This window comes from Abrus precatorius, unplaced genomic scaffold, assembly GCF_003935025.1.
Source record: "Abrus precatorius isolate BTA unplaced genomic scaffold, Abrus_2018 Scaffold6, whole genome shotgun sequence".
Taxonomy (NCBI): Eukaryota; Viridiplantae; Streptophyta; class Magnoliopsida; order Fabales; family Fabaceae; genus Abrus; species Abrus precatorius.
Window position 1 is genome coordinate 11,951,175 of NW_020874406.1, and position 19,088 is coordinate 11,970,262.

At 33.7% G+C, this 19,088-nt stretch overlaps 4 protein-coding genes across 7 annotated transcripts; 3 read left to right on the forward strand and 1 right to left on the reverse strand.

The window, feature by feature from the left end:
• The first annotated feature begins 970 nt into the window (after positions 1 to 970).
• LOC113869721 (disease resistance response protein 206-like) lies at positions 971 to 1,653 on the forward strand. The gene has a single exon (XM_027506178.1). The coding sequence runs from the start codon at positions 971 to 973 to the stop codon at positions 1,538 to 1,540; it is 570 nt and encodes a 189-aa protein (XP_027361979.1). The 3' UTR covers positions 1,541 to 1,653.
• A 1,080-nt stretch (positions 1,654 to 2,733) lies between these two features.
• Positions 2,734 to 7,910, forward strand: LOC113868464 (protein PAM71, chloroplastic). 2 transcript variants are annotated; one of them, XM_027504065.1, is made up of 11 exons: positions 2,734 to 3,055; positions 3,135 to 3,374; positions 3,627 to 3,680; positions 3,879 to 3,940; positions 4,598 to 4,666; positions 4,858 to 4,909; positions 5,028 to 5,102; positions 5,273 to 5,402; positions 5,785 to 5,855; positions 6,952 to 6,999; positions 7,531 to 7,910. In XM_027504065.1, the coding sequence occupies exons 1-11, from the start codon at positions 2,804 to 2,806 to the stop codon at positions 7,600 to 7,602; spliced, it is 1,125 nt and encodes a 374-aa protein (XP_027359866.1). In that variant the 5' UTR covers positions 2,734 to 2,803; the 3' UTR covers positions 7,603 to 7,910. The 2 variants fall into 2 exon arrangements, with proteins under 2 accessions (XP_027359866.1, XP_027359867.1); XM_027504066.1 differs by having other exon boundaries at positions 2,749 to 2,973; positions 3,137 to 3,374; positions 7,531 to 7,857.
• Positions 7,911 to 9,112: 1,202 nt separating this feature from the next.
• Positions 9,113 to 14,631, forward strand: LOC113868811. 3 transcript variants are annotated; one of them, XM_027504719.1, is made up of 2 exons: positions 9,113 to 9,562; positions 11,017 to 14,631. In XM_027504719.1, exon 2 carries the CDS (start codon positions 11,345 to 11,347, stop codon positions 13,334 to 13,336), a length of 1,992 nt encoding a protein of 663 aa, XP_027360520.1. In that variant the 5' UTR covers positions 9,113 to 9,562; positions 11,017 to 11,344; the 3' UTR covers positions 13,337 to 14,631. The 3 variants fall into 3 exon arrangements, with proteins under 3 accessions (XP_027360520.1, XP_027360523.1, XP_027360522.1); XM_027504722.1 differs by having other exon boundaries at positions 9,364 to 9,760; positions 11,017 to 13,687; XM_027504721.1 differs by having other exon boundaries at positions 9,411 to 9,562; positions 11,080 to 13,662.
• LOC113870173 (aluminum-activated malate transporter 9-like) lies at positions 13,958 to 17,708 on the reverse strand. Its single transcript, XM_027506771.1, has 7 exons — positions 17,423 to 17,708; positions 17,081 to 17,221; positions 16,650 to 16,919; positions 16,046 to 16,182; positions 15,799 to 15,945; positions 14,640 to 14,708; positions 13,958 to 14,530 (listed from the first exon to the last, which is right to left on the reverse strand). The coding sequence occupies exons 1-7, from the start codon at positions 17,706 to 17,708 to the stop codon at positions 13,958 to 13,960; spliced, it is 1,623 nt and encodes a 540-aa protein (XP_027362572.1).
• Between the last annotated feature and the right edge of the window lie 1,380 nt (positions 17,709 to 19,088).

Sequence of the window (19,088 nt, forward strand, 5' to 3'; positions counted from 1 at the left end):
AAATTATGTAAAAATTGATAAAATGTTATTAAAGAATAAAATTTTATAAAATTTATTATTAAAGTCAATTTTGATCAAAAAATATTTAATTATGACAGCAAAATATGAATAGAAAATTTATTTTATTTCATTTTATTAATGGTACATAATTATTTATAATAAAATTTATCTAAAAAAAATTATTAATACACGAACAAGTAAAAAATAAAAGCTGAGACACTCTATTTCATTCTTGGATGATATTTAGTATGAATGAAATAAAATAAAATACTTCAGCTTCTTTTATTTTTGATTTGTTTATAATTAATGAATTTTTTTGAGTAAATTTTATTATAAACAATTAATGAAATAGAATAAAATAGACCCTTTATTAATGTTTTGCTACTACAGTTAGATATTTTTGGAGGTAAAATTAATTTTGATAATAAATTTTGTAAAATTTTATTCTTTTTGATAATATACTCTCAGTTTTTCTATAATTTATCTTCTTTTTTTTTTTATAATTCGCTTAAAGTCATTTTCAATTAGCTTAAGACGTTTCAAAATTCATCTAAGTAAATGGCAACACGAGGTTCATGTTCGTGAAAGAGGATCCGAATTCGAAGATTAATGCTTCACGCGTCTTGATGTAGCACCAACCGCGACTTTATCCAGTTCTGGTTGCACCAAAACAACCATGGCCACCATGGTGGTCCCTACTATGGCTAGTGCCTCCAATCATTTCGCTAGCCGTAGACATAAAGCTAACCAAAACAAGCTCTTCTTGTCTGATAATAATCGTACCTTCAAAACCAAGCTTATAGCTTCAGCAGTGAACAGCACTAGTATTGAGCTGGAAAGTTTTTCACAAATATATTAATAAATTATTTGCGACTAGCTCCTCATTATAAGTTGCTTTATGCGTATAGTTTGGTGGCTATAAATTTCAACTTGAGAGCTCAATTTGTTGCATTGAAACAATTAACAACTAATGGCAACGATGAGACTCCTTTCATCTGTTTTCCTCTTGTTCTTGGTCTCGGTTGGATCCTCTGCAGCTCCAACAACCCGTTGGAGAAAAAGGGTTCGGGAGCCGTGCAATAAGTTGGTTTTTTACTTTCATGACATTATTTACAATGGTCGCAATTCAAAGAATGCAACTTCGGCCATTGTAGGTGCACCCACATGGGCCAACAGGACCATATTAGCTGGGAAGAATCATTTTGGTGACTTGGTCGTGTTTGATGACCCCATTACCTTGGACAACAATTTGCATTCACCCTCTGTTGGACGTGCTCAAGGATTCTACATCTACGACAAGAAAGACATTTTCACTGCTTGGCTTGGTTTTTCCTTTGTGTTCAATTCTACAATGCACAAGGGTAGCATAAACTTTGCTGGTGCTGATCCTTTGATGAACAAGACCAGAGACATTTCGGTTGTTGGTGGAACTGGTGACTTTTTCATGGCGAGGGGAGTGGCAACTCTCAGGACGGACGCTTTTGAGGGTGAAGTCTATTTCCGGCTTCGAGTGGATATCAACTTATACGAATGTTGGTAGCATAAACTCCACTCTTTTCTTTTCTTGGAGAGCTTTCTATGCATTGTAAAACTTTCGCATCGCTCCCCTGAAAACAATTCCTACGTCACCAAGAATAAAACGCCCACTAAACAACCTAGAATATTTCTTGTCGAGTTTATGTATTTTTCCTCTTATTAATGTGTCTTTCTTGTGTACTGGTTTGCCTTCTTTTCTTTTTTGCCTGTATTGGAGGGGTACAATGTAAGGAGATATGTTATTCCACTTACAGAATTTTTATCCCTGCAATAGAGGAAAATTGTAGACTTTGTAGTGTCATTTTTTTTTACTTCAAATTTAGATGTGTTATGTGTGTCATTTTTTTAATTTAATAAATACTTGTTCGAACAACTTTCTTTTATATAACTCGTCATGCAACATTTGCTAACTCCAACTAAAGTTACTCTTACCATTCAAAATATACTAATTTACTTGATGATGGTTGGTTGTAGACGTTAATATTATAAGTAAGATAAGTCCAATATCACTCTCTCGATATTTATTTTCATTATTTTAATTTATGTTTAAAAGTACATATTAATATATATATATATATATATTTATAATTTTTGAATTTAAAACAATTTTTCACACAATTACAAATATATTATTTATCATTAAACATATAAATTAATTAATAAAGATTGTTTCAACTTAATTTATAGTTTTAAATTCAAACTATATATTAACTATAGTTTTACTTAACTCTATGTTTGTGATAAAAAAAAAATAATAATTTTTTTTTATTTTACAGTATGAGTCAGATAATTATTAAGATATTCATAAATGTAAAAGGATATTATATATATATATATATATATATATATTATCTAATTTAATCTGAATATGATTTGAGTTGTACATCTGAATATAAAATATTTTATATTTTTTTAATTAATTATTATAATTTTATTAATATTTTAAAAATTAAAAAATATTAATTTTTTTAATTAAACTACTACTATTTATTAATATAAAATTAATTGTGACAATTATGCGAATATCAATAGTAAAAGATTGGATAGAATTTACTGGGTCGAATGGAACTAACGTTTAAAACGGGCCTGAACCTCAAAGAACTAAAGCCCAAAAGAAATGTATGAAGCTGAAATTGAGAATGAATAGTTAGGCCCAATAAAGAGTGTATAAAAATATCTGACGGTTACTTTACGAAGGAGTTAGTTGGTTGGTGAATGGTGGCGCGGGGCTTATCCAGGGAAGCGGAGGAGCAGAGAGGAATTAGAAATGCACTCGCACCACTCCCACCCCTTACTACGCCCACAAGTGACCCCTTCTTCTTTTCCCAAACCATTTCCCTCTTCGTTTCTTCTTCTTCTTCCTTCCACTTTCTGCTCCAAGACATTGCGTTCCTCAACTCTCTCTTCTTCCCCAATTCTCCAAAATGAAACCAAATTGCGTATGTTCCTTTCAAAGGACTCTCCTCCTTGCTGCAATCCACCATCGCGTTTTGAAATTGATGAGCTCAGGGGCACAGGGGTAATTTCCTCCACCATTCCTCAACTTGATTTTACTTATTTACCGCCAATATCTCAAATGCATGTGTATTTTCACGTAGAGATTCACTCGTTCTTTCAAGAATTGCAACAATTCGCCTGAATCAGTTGCTTACAACTCCAATCGAGAATGTCACTTAGCTCCACCTCTTGTTTCTTCTGCTCTCAAGTTTATGCTGTTCTTCGGCTTCCTCACACTTCAGGACTCTTCTCCTGCTGTTGCTGCTTCTGACTTTTCCAGTGGTTTGAATTCGTTCCCTTTCTTTGGGGATATTGGTGACATAAGCACAGGTTTTGCTTCAGTTAGGAAAATCTCCCTGTCACTTTTACAATCGGAGTATTATTTTTTTTTAAAAGGAAAAAAAAATGAAGCATAATTTTAAGCACTGCAGTTCATTTACCCTCACTTAACATTTATTGATAGTTAAATTAGTGAGACTTACAGGATTTACGGTGGACTCTGTTGTGCTTTTAATTAAAATCACTTGGATTGGATATAACTTAATGGGCTACTCAAATACTAATATTTGTTCTTCTTTTATTCTCTTTTACAGGCTTTTCTGCTGATATTTTTCTCTGAACTGGGAGACAAGACCTTTTTCATTGCAGTGAGTGCACATACATCAATGGTTCATTAACCATTCATTTTCGACCAATTTAAAATAACGAGGAAATGAGATCGTATCTTTACCAAACCATAACCGCTCTTCTATTTCTGATGTGTTGTGCAACGATAAATATAGTCACCAATATCACCAAGCACATAATCTGACCCCATTGTCTTGGGTGTTTGATGTCTAATGCAGGCACTGTTAGCAGCTAGGAATTCAGCTGGTGTTGTTTTCCTTGGGACATTTGGTGCACTTGCGTATGTTTTATTGTTTCATGGTGATTTAGATGTCCTTGCAGTGTAAACTTCGTTTTGATGGAATTTTTCATGGTAACTCACCATGCATATTTGTTGAGGCAAGCAATTACGGTGAAAATATTTTTACAACCTAGAATGATGAAATTGGCTAATCAAAATCCTCCAAGAGTTAGCTAGTGGACAATACCAGTAGACTTTCAAGGCTTTGTTTGGGAGTTTGGAGAGAGTGGGAAGGAAAGGAGTTGAAAGGTAAGAGAGGAGAGGGGAAGAGAGGAGAAAGGAGAGTTAATACAAAACCCCCAAATTGGGGAACTTAAAAATATTGGATTAGGAAAAGTTTTGAAGGGTTTATAAACCCTCATCCTCTCATCTAAAAACTTTCACATAAGAAAAAACATTATATAAGTCTTCTCCTTCCCCCAAAAACTAACTCTCAGACAAAGTATAATAATGGTTTTCTTCACACATCTTATGGAAACACAAAGTAGTGCATTTGTGCAGAATTCTGCTGGCTTATGTTGTGTCTAAAAGTCAAATAACGACTTCAACATTTCCACTGAGTCCACTTTTTAAATGCCAATTATTTTATAATGTGTATATCTTTTAGTTATTCTCTAATCTTTAAATCATTAATATTTAATAATTTGTCATTGACAGGGCGATGACTCTCATATCTGTCGTACTTGGACGTACTTTTCATTATGTTGATGAAATCTTGCCGTTCAGGTTTTTCCTTTATTTCCTAGATTTATTTATAAAAGTGTCTGATATGACTTGGTTGAACGGGGAAAAGTGAATAGTTCTAATCATTCTTCACCTGTTACAAATCACAATGTTTTGAAACTATGTAACTTGAAAGCTTAATCTGACTATGATTGACTTGTCAAAAGCTTCTTCTAATAGGTTACTTTGCACAGGTTTGGAGAAACTGATTTACCTGTTGATGATATTGCTGCTGTTTGCCTATTGGTAAATATCACTTCGTCTTTAGTTAAATGCTAACGGTGTTTGCTATCGGATACATATTTATCCTTCATATTTTCTATTTTAGATTAGCCCTCTGTTAAGTGATACTGATTGACTTCAGGTGTACTTCGGGGTGTCTACCCTGCTGGATGCATCATCTAGCGATGGCCAAAAATCAGATGATGAGCAGAAGGAGGTAATATTTGGCATTTAGATATCATCTATGGCAGCATAATGTGCTGCATAGTGGATACATGAATACCGTCGAGCCCAGTTTTTTTTTCTTCCTTATGAAATGATTCATGATTTTAGGGTTCACAATATTTTCTAGGATCCGCACAATTTAATGGTTTCTATCTTAACCAGGCAGAGTTAGCAGTTTCAGAATTTTCTGGAAATGGTGCTGGGATACTAGCCGCTGCTAGCACAATTGTCAGCACTTTTCTCTTGGTTTTTGTTGCTGAATGGGGTGATAAATCATTTTTCTCCACAATTGGTGAGTACTAAAGTTAGAGTTGTTGGTTCATATAGCATATTGAACCCATAATTTTTCTCGTAGTTAGTATCAATTTTTTTTTTATGATTTGACAGTTTGGTTTGAAAGAATAGGAGAAAAAAAAATCTTGCTCTGAAATCACTATTAAAAAACTAATGTATAAATAAATAAATAGATATTGAGTTATTTTCGAATCTTAAAGCTGAGTGATAGGCTTGGTCCGGAAAGAGTTGATCATCAATTAATTTGGATAACTGTAATTTTAGTTTCATTTGCTTGTTGGATTTTCTTTCGTTTCAAATTGCAAGCTGTGTTATCTTGCTTCTTGTTGCACTGAACTTGCCTTCAAAGACTCTAAACTATTTTCCTCCTTACCATTCAGCCCTTGCAGCAGCTTCTTCTCCGCTTGGAGTCATAGCTGGAGCACTGGCTGGTCATGGCGTTGCAACTTTGGTAACTCTTTTTCCATTAATAAATTGATGCGACTTCCAAATATGGGGATCTGCTCTTTCAAAATAACAATAAAATAAGTCGTTTAAAATTCAAGCTTCTGGGGCATTATATACAATGTGGATTGGCCAAGTGCGTCCAGAAGGGGAAATGCATCAATAAACAACTAGTAAATGCAGGTCTAGTACAAAATGAGTTACTAGTACCCAAATTTTAAGTGCTTTTCAAACCAAATACTTTCGAGGTGGCTTTTGACAGGTTATCTAAAGCTATATTTTTTATTCCTCGTAAGCTATATTTATTACCCCCAACAAGCTAAAAAAATACTGAAATAAGGCTATTTGAAGAAGACCTTGAAGAGATTAATTCATGTAACTTGTGTTTGTTGAAGAACAGGTCCCACATTGATTGGTTGGGTTAGAAGCAAATAAAATGATATATAAGTAAGGGAGTCACATATCTAAAGTGTCAACGTATTTTTGGATAAGCAGTCATGCATCCTTAACTCAACTCAAGTTAAGGATGAGTTAAGGATGCATGATTGTTTTTGCTTATGTAAACATGTCAACAAGTTAGAAGTTAATAAAATGATATATAAATAAGAATCGTGAATACAAAATTTAAAAATATTTTTAAACTAATAAGTCACTTAAATTTATAGTTCAATAATTCATTCTTTCTTATTTTAAATTAGATTGCTACATAAAATGTTAGATAAAATATTTTTAGTCCTATTAAACATGTTAAATTTGGTTTAAACTTTTATTATTATTGCTATTTTAGTTTTGGTCTTTGTGAAATTTAAATCTTTTTCTATCGTCACTTACATATGCTATCTCTCTCAGAACAATCACTAACGACGGTAAGTTGATATGTTATGTTATTGTTAAGTGGTAATAAAAATCATTTAAAAAAATTAAAATTTATGATAGCTAAAAGTAATAAAAAAAAATAAAGAATCAAAATCAAACTTACCATATCTACAATCCTGAATTGTAATTTGTAATGATATTCCTTGGACCAACTGTCATTTTCTTCATATCACATATTTGTAAATTGCTTTGGGCTTTTATATTCTTAATGTATATTTTATATGCAGCTAGCTGTACTTGGGGGCTCTTTACTGGGGACATTTTTGTCAGAGAAGGTAAAGTTTGCTTGTAGCCTCCATTCTTGATATGCTGTGTTTTGTTAGTTCCAACCACGTGGTTTGTCCGTTGCCCAATTGAACTAGATTTTATATTTTATTTAACTCTCTGGACATATGCTATCATCCCAAGTAATGATTAACTTATTAAACCGAAAGAGCATAATTTCTTGAATTATTGCTACGTATAGAATCTGGCTCATGCAGGATTTCTGCCCTGGAATTCCAGCATAAAATATATATGGCTGCTATGAACAGCAGCAACATGTTAGGCGTTCCTCTAGAGGAACCTTATTGGGAACGAACATGTTCTATCATCCAGATAATATATGACCGAGTGAATTCTCCCCGCTGGTTGGGGTGATTAGGAGCACCTTAAGCGTCCGAAAATGCTTATGCTCTTACCACCGCACGCTTTATATTCTGTGTGTAACGCACTACGGTTGAAGTATCAGCTTACATTTATGTGTGTTTTGTAATATATTACCTTCGTGTAGCTATAAACTAAAACAGTTTTTATTCATTTTGAAGGTTATTGCCTACATCGGAGGTGTTCTATTTCTCGTCTTTGCTGCGGTAACCGTATTTGAAATTGTGCAATAAGGGTTAAGAGAAATGCAATATAAGCTCAATACAAAGGCAGAGAGAACGCTTTGACCTCTAGAGTAATACAATTCTGCGCTCCCTTTATTAAATTTTATTAATGGCGGCTCCAGAGGGAAAAGAAAAATATTTATTACCAGTATCTGTTTTAGGAATAGTTGATCTACCTTTCATTGCAATCCTAGTCAATTATGACAATTTTTTTGCAAAAGGTAAAAAATCATGTCATGTTAGCCATTGAAAAGTTGTTATTTTTTAAAACGAAAATTTTGATGCATAATTTATGTGACACGTGATTTAATTATTAGCAAATAGCTTGCATATTGTACGGAAATTTATAAGCACGCATGAAATGTAAAAAAAAAAACAAGTATATATATATATATTAAAAAAATTCAAGATTATTTGTTATAAAAAATTCATTAAATAAGTTTTTTTTAAATAAAAATATTCTTCGGAAAAAGTAATTCTACTTGAGCTGTATAACATCGTATAAAATCATTATGTGCAATAAAATTCTTTCAAATTATTGGTCCAGTTAAAGTAACCGATTTAATTGTGGATTTATACATATTAGCTTGTATATTTGGCAAATAAAATAAGTTGAACTCATAAATTCGTGGGCTAACCTATTAACATTCAAATAATTAAAGAACTTGATTTTTAATATTTTAAAGTAGAAAAGGGAGAATATAAGTAATTTTTTTTAACAAACCAAAAGGTCAAATAAAAAAACCATGGAGGCTAATATGCAAACTGGGTTGTTTAATTCATAATTGTGTCCATAATTATTTAAATACGAGCCTACTTGAAGTATATTTTTATTTTAAAGAGGGAAATTTCACCCAAAAATATACATAACCTTTTTATATAAATAAATATACTTATATTTTTTAACTTGTATGAAGTATTTTAAAATGAATAGGTGATAAATAATATAATTATTAGTATCAACTTTTAAGACTTGAACTTCAAAATTTTAAAAATAAATTTTTCTTAAAATAACTTATTTATTATATTTTTATATAATAAATATTTTTCTTAAGAAGAAAAGGAGGTAGTAGAATTATTCCTCAAATAAAATTGGTGGCTTAATGATTTTTTTAATATTTTTTAATAATTATTTACCAAAATAAAATTAAAAACAAACATATTTTTTGTTTGGAGCAAATTTTTGTCATACCAGATTATGTTTTGTATTTAAAAGAGACGAATATATTTATTTTTTTATTTTTTTCTCTCTTTCCATTGACACAATTCATTTATTTTTCTTTCTCTTCCCACTAACATAATTCATTTATTTTTTTCTTTCTCCACAACCAATCTCATTTAATATTTTCTCTAAACTCAACATCATTTACACAACACAACTTATTTATTTTTCTCTCTCTTTCCATTAATACACTTTATTTATTTTTCTATTCCTTCTCTTTTCTTCTCTTATTAGTTCAAGTGTGTTTACAAAACTGTATTTTTAAATTCAAATTTTTATTTTACTTTTTCGTCTCTATTATATACGAAACACGTAACACATGTCATATTCTGGTTAATTTCATCTTTATATTAAACAAAATAAACAGATTAAAAATAAAAAAAATAATTTTTTCTCTCTTAGATACTAAAGGAAACACAATCTAACGTAGCAAAAATTTACCTCAACTAAAAAATATGTTTGTTTTTAATTTTATTTTGGTAAATAATTATTAAAAAATCATTAAGCCTTGTATTTGGTTGTAGGTGCAGCTATTCTCTGAACTGGACAGTGATGGCTTAATGCTTTCTCGCTTGGTTGTCAATGTTGTGTCTCGCTCCTCCCTTCCACTTTCCAATTGAAAAATTCATAATCCCAATCTTTGAAAACCCTATACCGTTCCCCCATCTCCGCGGTCTTCATCGAAACAGCTTGATTAAATCAAACCAAATCGAGAAATTGCCTAGAAAATTATCGCGAGGATCGCCGGTATTAAATCTTAATTCCAATCGAATTTGTCGTTGACTTATTCATCTTCAACGCTACGCTGTTATGTTTTTCAAGTCAATAATCATTATTCGTACTTTTCGTCTCAATTTTATTCATATTTAATAGCTGAAACTATCTAAAAGATTTTGGAGCCGTTAATTGAGATTGATAGTATTTTTCGTCTCAGCTATGCACAAAGTAAGTTACTTGTGTTGACTGAAAGATTCTGTATTTTAAAGAGTGTAGCCGATAGAATGGCCAAAATCGACAAGGGATGGATTGGATCCCTGCTATTCATTTTCCCTCTAATTTTTTGGAAGACAAACAATATTTCGGGTTAATTCAAATTATCTGTTTCTATCTTATTCGTTCTTTTTAACACTGCTCTCTTGTTTCATGTTGGTTGGGTCACGCATTATGTCTTATGCATAGTTTGTTTGTTCTATTCATCACGGAGTATGCTTTAAATTTTAATACTTGGATTTATTGTTTTTCACGTGTCCATCGTATGTATAAAGAAGATAAGAGTCAGTGTGTGTTTTGTTTCTATAATGAAGCAACTAGTTATTGCGTTTCCGTTTGCTTGGAACTTTGTGCTAATAGAACACTAAATAGAACACTGAACACATTCTCTGATGTCCTAGCTTGTTTTCTCCAGTTGGTTGGTTTCAACATCCCTGATTTAATTTGGTGGTTCAAAAGCACAAAAAATGGAAGAATATAACTAATATATTTTTCCAGTGCATTGGTCAAGTAAGTAACTCAATGATGGTTATTTGTGGTGGATGTGGTTTGTGACCCAACAAATTTTACTTGCAGTTGCAGTTTGATAAAATCTTAGAGTTGCCATTTTGGGGAGAACTTTACAAACTGCCACTCTGGCAGTCCCTAGTCAAAAACCCAAAAAAAAAAAAAAAAACAGTTACAATGCTGTGTTATACCCTTTCAGTAGTATCTTTGAGACTGTCAAAGTTCAAAGATGCTCTGATCATGTTTTGGATTGTTAGAGCCTTAGTGGAAGATATTACAATCAAATTTTCAGAGTAATTAATAAGGTGTTAATGTTCAAAAGTCAACTTCGGTTTCGGTTCCCTAAAATAATGGTCCCTGGCCTCGCTACTCAAACTTAAAATGTGGAAACATGCACAAAAAATTAATTTACTGATTTTGTCTTGGTTTTCTTTCTTACTTTATTGAGACTTGGATATCTATTTCAATCAATTTTAGTGATGAACTGCTAAGCATTATTGATAAAAGTTTTATTTTGAATTATTGTTTCATATTGGATAAATCAGTCTACTTTTATATATTTATTGTGTTCTTTTGGCTTTTGATACCATCAATGCAAATGTGTGCTTGTTACTGATGAAGTTGATATAAACATGAAAAGATTGCTCCTTTTGTTTTCTTTTTTGAAAAAATTGATGCTCAAATATGTGAAAATGTGGGTGCAGGTCTGGAATCATTTTTATTCTGGAAAGTGTTCCAGTGCTGACCATGTGGTATGTCACGAACAGGAATGATTGACTTCCATGCTGGGTTTGGAAGGATTCAAATCTTGGTGAATTAATGTGCACTTACAACTGATAATCTCAATATCGGTTTAATCTTCTGTTATATTAGATGGATCGACGCGATACTTCAGGATTTGTTAGTAGGGGATGCATTTTACTCTCATAGGTGTATCTAACCCTAATTTTGTAGATATGCAACTCTTTTTCATGTGGAAGTCAGGCATCTGTTCTGTTGAAATTTATCAGTAGGTGTAGGTTTATTTGTTTCATGTATGCAAGGTTCCAGAACTTGAGTTTCACAGTTAATCCTCCTGCAAATGCATTCAAGATTTTGGGCAACCCAATGCAGATTGAAGAAAATGGAGCTGATTATAGCACAGATACCATCTTACGGCTTGATTCCCTTGGTTCTTCAATCTCAAAGGGAATAAAGAGAAAATGGGAATTGATTGATGAATGTATGGGTCAGAGAGTTGGCACTTCTTTGTCACTTGGGCTTGGACTTTCAACAAGTTCCTCAGACAGCAAGGGCAGTTCAGCTACTGCTTGCACTGCTATATCTTCTGCCAAAGAGATTGATGAGGAATCGTCTATGGATATTGAACTGGACTTTACACTTCATCTTGGCTGTGATAAGGTACAGAGCCTGAAAAAACCTGCTAGCTCAAATTTGAAGATATTTGAGTTGCAGCCCAAGGTTGATTTGGGGTTGAGCCTTTCCTCGGAGCCCTCTGAATCTGATATTACTAGTGTTTGTCTAGGTCCCTCAAAGGCCTCACCTCTTCAATTTAACATGGAGATCCCATTAGTTTTCAGTGAAAAACCAAACATAGAAGAGGGATCAACTTCGTGTAGTTGGAGACCAGGGCTTGTTTCACTTAATAAAAGTTCTAGTGTAATGTTAAACCAGGATGCAAATAAGTTTCACCGTTATCCCATTACTATGGATCTCTCATTGACTAGACCAAAAAGTTCAGTCACCTTTACTTCCAGGGTAACACCGCAAAAACAACCACTACTTCACAACTGTAATTCAAAGACATGTCAGGTTGAGGGATGTGGAAAGGGAGCTAGAGGTGCTTCTGGACATTGTATATCTCATGGTGGTGGTAGGAGGTGTCAAAAACCCAGCTGCAATAAAGGAGCTGAAGGTCAGACTGTGTACTGCAAGTCTCATGGAGGTGGCAGGCGATGCGAATATCTTGGTTGCACTAAGAGTGCAGAACATGGTGGCAGTCAGAGATGCAGTCATGAGGGTTGTATCCGAGCAGCCAGAGGGAAGTCTGGATTGTGTATTCGGCATGGTGGTGGCAAGAGATGTCAGAGAGAAAGTTGTACCAAGAGTGCAGAAGGGCTGTCAGGTTTTTGTATCTCACATGGTGGAGGGCGTCGATGTCAAGCTCCTGGATGCACAAAAGGGGCACAAGGGAGCACTATGTTCTGCAAAGCACATGGTGGGGGAAAACGTTGTACAGCACCAGGGTGCACCAAGGGTGCTGAGGGGACTACACCATTTTGCAAAGGCCATGGTGGAGGAAAACGCTGTACATACCAAGGTGGTTGTACTAAAAGTGTTCACGGAGGTACCAATTTCTGTGTGGCACATGGGGGTGGAAAGAGGTGCGCCTTACCTGACTGCACAAAGAGTGCTAGGGGACAGACTGATTATTGTGTACGTCATGGAGGAGGCAAGAGATGCAAGTTTGAAGGATGTGTAAAGAGTGCACAAGGTAGCACTGACTTTTGCAAGGCACATGGGGGAGGGAAGAGATGCTCTTGGGGCCATCCTGGGTCAGAATATAGGAATCAACAGGGTGCTCCTTGTAATTCATTTGCAAGGGGGAAGACAGCTCTTTGTTCCCTTCACAGTGGGCTAGTGCTGGATAAGAGAGTTCATGGAGGTGTATCCTTGGGACCAGTTACTCAGGAAACTTATGTTAGTAAACCGGATGAACTGAAGCAGTCAGTCATTGACAAAGACATGGACGTGGATATGATGAACATGAGTAGTAGCCCTCAGACAGCTGGTGCAATAACCTATTGTGATGTTAAAATAAATGAAGTTGCAATTCATCGCCCAGCTGGGCCAGATGGTCACATGCCAATGTCAGTAGCAGTTCCCGAAGGCAGGGTGCATGGTGGAAGTCTGATAGCAATGCTGGTGGGGAGTTCTAGCCTTGGTTCAGGCAGTGAGAGAAGTCCTGTGAGTGATCCGTCAGAGCCAATTAAAGCTTGCACTGTGCCCCAGAGTTGGGTTTGAGGGTAGTTATTGCTTTTGTAGTCATGATCTCCCTTGTCAGAAATTTTTTTCTGCAGGTTTTCTTCAACGTTTGGTTGTTGATGATTAATGTCATTGTCTAATATCTATGAATTGTTAAAACGGAGAGAATATGAAGTTGTTTGACATTCTTATGGAAGAGGTGTCATGGTAGGACAACTTCGATTAGGTAGTTGGTGTTTTTCTCTCTTTCCTCATTTCTCTCGTAAATATCATCTGATAAATCGTCCAACAGCTTGTGACATCAGTTTGTTACTTGTAGAGTCTGTTAGTGGAACCTTGTATTCTGTTTGTAATAAATCCTTTTTACTGAGTGCGATCGAATCTGTTGTTATAGCGCTTGTTTTAGTCCATGATCATTGGTTACTCTTTGATAACTGCTTGACAGGCTACCTGGGCTGTGCTTGCTCCCGTTTGACAATTACAACTGTTTTCATTAATGTAATAAAATTGTGTTGTTTATATCCTTCTAAAGAAGGATTGTGTTAATTCTGTCAAACATCATCGGTTACTTCTTGTAACTTGGAAACACTGTCCAACCCTTAATCTTACTAACAGAGTATATTTGGACACAATTGCATTGCACCTTCATTTACTTTCGTTCTACAACCCGTTAGGCTTGAACTTGGCCATCTTGGAAAGCTTATCAACTGCCTCTACCAAGTGATCAACTCTGGCCACAAACTCCACGAGTGAGGAAGTGAAGTTGACCAGTGACAATGCTGCGGTACTCTCTAACGCTCTCATCCTATTTCTAGGTAACAACTCTGTGCCTGTCCCACTATGATCTTCTTCAAACACATCCACCTTTATAGATGGCCAAGAATATAGCCTTCTCAACTGCTTCCTCATGCTCTCATGGTAACATTCTGTTTGTTCTGCCATCACCCTCTGATCTGGGAAGGGATAAAGGGTAGTTGACAGGGTATGTAGGAGCTTTGCGAGGGACCTGGAAGGGTAATCGGGGGATTCAACAGTGGTTGTGAATAGATAAGAATGGAGGTGCATAGAACGTTGCAGCCTCTCGGTAGAGCTATGAAGCCTTTTAATGTGGGAGTTTTTCATACTCCATTTCATGCTGCTAATATCTCTTCCCATGATCCTTACTAGCTCCGCAGCCTGATTCGATGCCTCTAGGATTTCTGATCCGAACGCGACTCGCAGTTTGTAGGGAGCCTGAAAACCAATCATTATAATTAGACGAATTTCACTACGTCCACATAATGGCTAGTAGTTACTAGTTTCTGGATTAATTATATTAGTGATTCAGCACTTTTATACACACTGTTAGCTCATTCTTGTTTGTCTTCTCTGAACGTCTAAAACCGGCCCGGAACACACTAGCATTCCAAGCCTGACCCCGTTATGCACGAGAATGTATGTCAATTTCAAGTTGTTTTTTGCATTTTCTTTTTGTTATTCATATTATATATATATATATATAAAAGAAATGATACTTTTACACTAACAAAAATCTAAAATTTCTTACACTCAATCTGAACCTTTTATTTAACTTAAATCTAATGAGTTATTTATATATAAATTAACTGAATAATTAAAATTGAGTGTAATATATATATATATATATATATATATATATATATATATATCACTCTAGTGCTTCCGGTGGTAAATATATCTTTGATAAAAGATTAATTGAGAAAAAAATGTATTTTTTTTCCTAAAAATAAATAATAATTATTTTTTTAAAAAATTGAACTAAACATTTTTATTGAAGAACTGATGATCCATGCAATAGGCAACATACACTATTTAGTATTTAAATAATCAATAATTTGATAAAATTTCAACGGAATATACCTTATAAATAACTTTTGTAAAAAAATTATATGTAAATACCAACAAAAAAAATAGTTAGCAGTAAATTTTCATTGAAAAAATGTTGATATATATAACCGCACGCAAATTTAAAATATTCAATGATAGTAAAAGGCTGTCAACTACGAATGTGTAATATGAGAGCTTATCAGTTAAATCTTTAAATATTTCAACTCAATTCTGAGTTTTCTGCACTTCATACAGCTTCCGTATATATACTTTATATATGAGCAATAAGTGCAAATTACGATGAATTATAGGGAGCTTTATCAAAATTCGCCACAGTTAGCATCTTTTACTAAACAACCCTATCCTAGTAACATGTTTTATACGTACTAAATAAAATTACATAAGGAAAAATGTGTATCTTTAATTTTGTGGATTAAACTGTAGTTTTTAGTCCTTCAAATTTTTAAAAGATGGCTCAATGATTATATTTCCAAACACTTGATTAAACATTCCCAAACTTCAAACATCAACATGCGTTGCGCGGAGCATAGAAGGATATGAGGCACTTACGAATATTCTTATTGATTAATAGAGCATAATTTATTCATCACACACCAAGAGGCAAGAGCACAGGCTAAATGAGACAAGAATGCGACCTGAATTTCTGCGTGTACAATACTATGGAGTGTCATAACTTCATAAGCACAGTGTCGCAAGACTGCCCCAACTTGAACATATTGTGACCATGGAAATGAAAAGTGAAGGAATCTACCATGTGGTGGCTCCCATTTTGCTGAATTAGCCTTGCAATCAAAGCAACAGGATAACACATTATTTTCGATACATTATAGCACTTGAAAACTGAAGCATAAAACAAGTGATGCTATTTCAATGAACACATACCAGAGTCTCAAGCTTTGGCCCTGAGTTCAAGGTGCTTTCACATCTCTTATAAGCTGGTTCGTCTTGAAATGCATCTATACTAGCCGTGGTGAATTTAGACTTCTCTGATCCGTCTTCTAAATATTTCTTGACACATTCTAATATTATACAAATAAAAAGAAAACAAAGTTGGTAAATGTGTTGAAAATTAAAATATGTATAGCTTATAAGCACATAAATTAAATTAAAGACTTCAGTTTAAACTGAATAAATCAATTCATCAGATTTTTTTTTATAATTAATATTCATTTATAAATTATTTCTTATATTAAAATAATCATATTTTAATTCTTATGAGTGTTTTATTATATGTTGATCTTTATTATTTTAATATTGATAAAAAATTATTATTAATTAAATTATTGCTAACATCACAAAAATATTTTTTTAACAGTATTAAATCGATAAATGCTAAATTAAGTATGATAAAATGTTTATACAAAGAAAAAAAAACAAATTGTTTAGATACAGAAATTAATACATAAATTATTTTAAATAAGAAAAACTAAATATGAATTTTAGTGTAATGTTAATTTCCATTTTTATTGAAGCTGAGGTACCTTACCCTCAAGTGAATCTGCCACGGAATAGAAGTTGTTAACCAGCTGTGTATGTAGTAACTCCCCAGCCCATATAGGAAAAATTAAGACATTCACCAAGACTGACATTGTTCCTCCAATGGCGATTGAACACAACCGATCGATCATTGTTCTAATTGGGTTTCCCATTCTATAACCAGAGATTATGATCAAGCAGTAACTTAGCAGTATGACCCTAAACCCGTACTCGTACTCCACAAGGGATGGCCACATTTTCATGAATGACGTTATGACCGCTGCATATGTATCAAAATATCATATAATTAACATCATTCATTCATATTCGTTACTTTTGGAAAATGCTGAACGATGGCATGCATATTGGTAATTAACCCGCGTACATCTTATATTCATATTATAGGACAAAATTGGAGAACATGTAATTATAATTACGTACCGATGATGAAGATACTAAGACCAATAATAATAGGCTCAGCGACGTGGCCACTGAACATCGCTGTCTGAGCAACAGCAATGGCCAAGATTCCCGCCATCAAGCTTCCAAGTGCTCGATTAAATCCTCGATTAAATGTAGCTCCTTTAAAATTTACCCATCAAAATTAAATATACATAATACATTTACACGTTGATATATATAATGCATGCTTGCTTGTGCAGTATATATACATATATGTATAGCAACAAATTTTGCACTTGACGAAATAAAAAGTTTCGATATATTTTTTCTATGTTTTCATGAAATGGCATGTGTTATGTATATCAATTAGTAGCAACATACCAACAGTGTATTCGAAGACAAGGATAGCAGTGAGAATGGCCCATACGATATTGGGTCCAAAGAGTTGGTATGGGGCTCCAAATAATATAAGCAAAGACACAAGAAGAACAGCTAGTCCAACTTTGAGCGCAAATATTACTCTGCCAGTGTCTTCCTTGCAAAATTCCCATACATTCTGAATCTGAAGCCAAGCTTTACACGAGGTAGTGGTGGTTGCAGATTTTGTGTCAGTCTCAGGCAGCTCAGGTTTTGTACTTGTAGGAATGATAACTTCAATGCTCTCCATTTTTCTATTCATTCATCACAGTAAGTACAAGAACTTCTGGTTCTGTCAGGGACTCTTTGATAAGGAGCCCCTTTACACGTGCTGTATTAATGTTTATCTAAATGACTAACCCTGCAAAACAAATAACAAGGATGAAGTTATGGACGAATGAGCACAAGTGTGATTGTGTGTGTATTTATGGATGAGTGGCAGGAAAGAGAATGATAATTTTACCAGCATATGCCTACAGTATATCGAGCAAAAGATTTGATACGACAATAATTTTAGAGATGAAAAATATTGGAGGCAAAAACTATCTCTAGATAAGAAGATGCTTAGCCTCAATAATACTATTTGGATGGAGAATTAGAATCGGAAATTTCCATATAATGCAATTTTCTGTGAAACAGCTTTTCTGTCAAACCAAGCTGTTTCAAAGATAGATGTGCCCAAATTGACACAGATGGGAAAAGTGAGAATTAATAAGAATACATTATTCATTTCACAATAATTTTTACGTACTCATTTTTTTCTTAACCTCTTATTATCATTTTATTTATGTTATCTTCACTTCTATCTTTTTTTTTTCTTTATTTCTCTCTTATCTAATAGCATGCACACGAAACAAATTAAAATATCATATATGTGTACACATGCTTACGTGAGGACATACATATTCACGCGATTTAGGGTCCATGAACGTACAGAGTGAAAACTGATTATCGTTCATAAGTTAGGAATCAATTTTAAAACAAAATCAACAGTATCAGTGTTTCATGCACACTTTAAAAAAATACTTTCAATCGTAATAATTAATTTTCAATTCTATAGAAGAATCGATTTTTCATTAATTCCAAACGGAGCCTACAAGCTCTATATAAGCCATCACTGACCATAAAGACTAGAGGTATGATCAGTGGATCATCAAATTATATGCTAAACAGAAGTGCAGTGAGTTTACCAATAATTCAACATTAATAAAACAGGTCATTTATGTATTTCTTTGAAATAGTGTTTATTCATGAAGAAATCTTTAACTAGGAATATATCTCCTAGATAAATAGTACAATGCCTCAAATTTCTTTTCTGTCCTGAGGGAATGGAGATACCCAAAGTTGTTACCATAATCATGCTGCGAGAATTTTCTTACCCACCTTATGTTCGGTTATTTGCTGGGTTCTCTGCTCTATTCGATCGTCTCCGACAGCAACAATGGTTCAAGTTGCCCCGCAATTCATGTATATATGATGTCATATATTCCTTAACTTCTGTTAGATATTATTCTTGATTGCAAACTTAATATCGTGTCCTCCTATATGCATGCATGTACATTATATGGCGCAATGCACAAGTTAATTTAAGAAATTTAAATGGTCTGCAGCTTTTATTTTTGAGATAATT

Coding starts and splice junctions, on each gene's coding strand:
- LOC113869721 (XM_027506178.1), top strand. CDS start 971: ATGGCAACGATGAGACTCCTTTCATCTGTTTTCCTCTTGTTCTTGGTC.
- LOC113868464 (XM_027504065.1), top strand. CDS start 2,804: ATGCACTCGCACCACTCCCACCCCTTACTACGCCCACAAGTGACCCCT. Junction 5,856..6,951: donor GTCATGGCGTTGCAACTTTG/GTAACTCTTTTT, acceptor TTTTATATGCAG/CTAGCTGTACTTGGGGGCTC. Junction 7,000..7,530: donor GGACATTTTTGTCAGAGAAG/GTAAAGTTTGCT, acceptor TTCATTTTGAAG/GTTATTGCCTACATCGGAGG.
- LOC113868811 (XM_027504719.1), top strand. CDS start 11,345: ATGTATGCAAGGTTCCAGAACTTGAGTTTCACAGTTAATCCTCCTGCA.
- LOC113870173 (XM_027506771.1), bottom strand. CDS start 17,708: ATGGAGAGCATTGAAGTTATCATTCCTACAAGTACAAAACCTGAGCTG. Junction 16,920..17,080: donor TCTTAGTATCTTCATCATCG/GTACGTAATTAT, acceptor ATACATATGCAG/CGGTCATAACGTCATTCATG. Junction 14,531..14,639: donor CAAACAAGAATGAGCTAACA/GTGTGTATAAAA, acceptor ATTGGTTTTCAG/GCTCCCTACAAACTGCGAGT.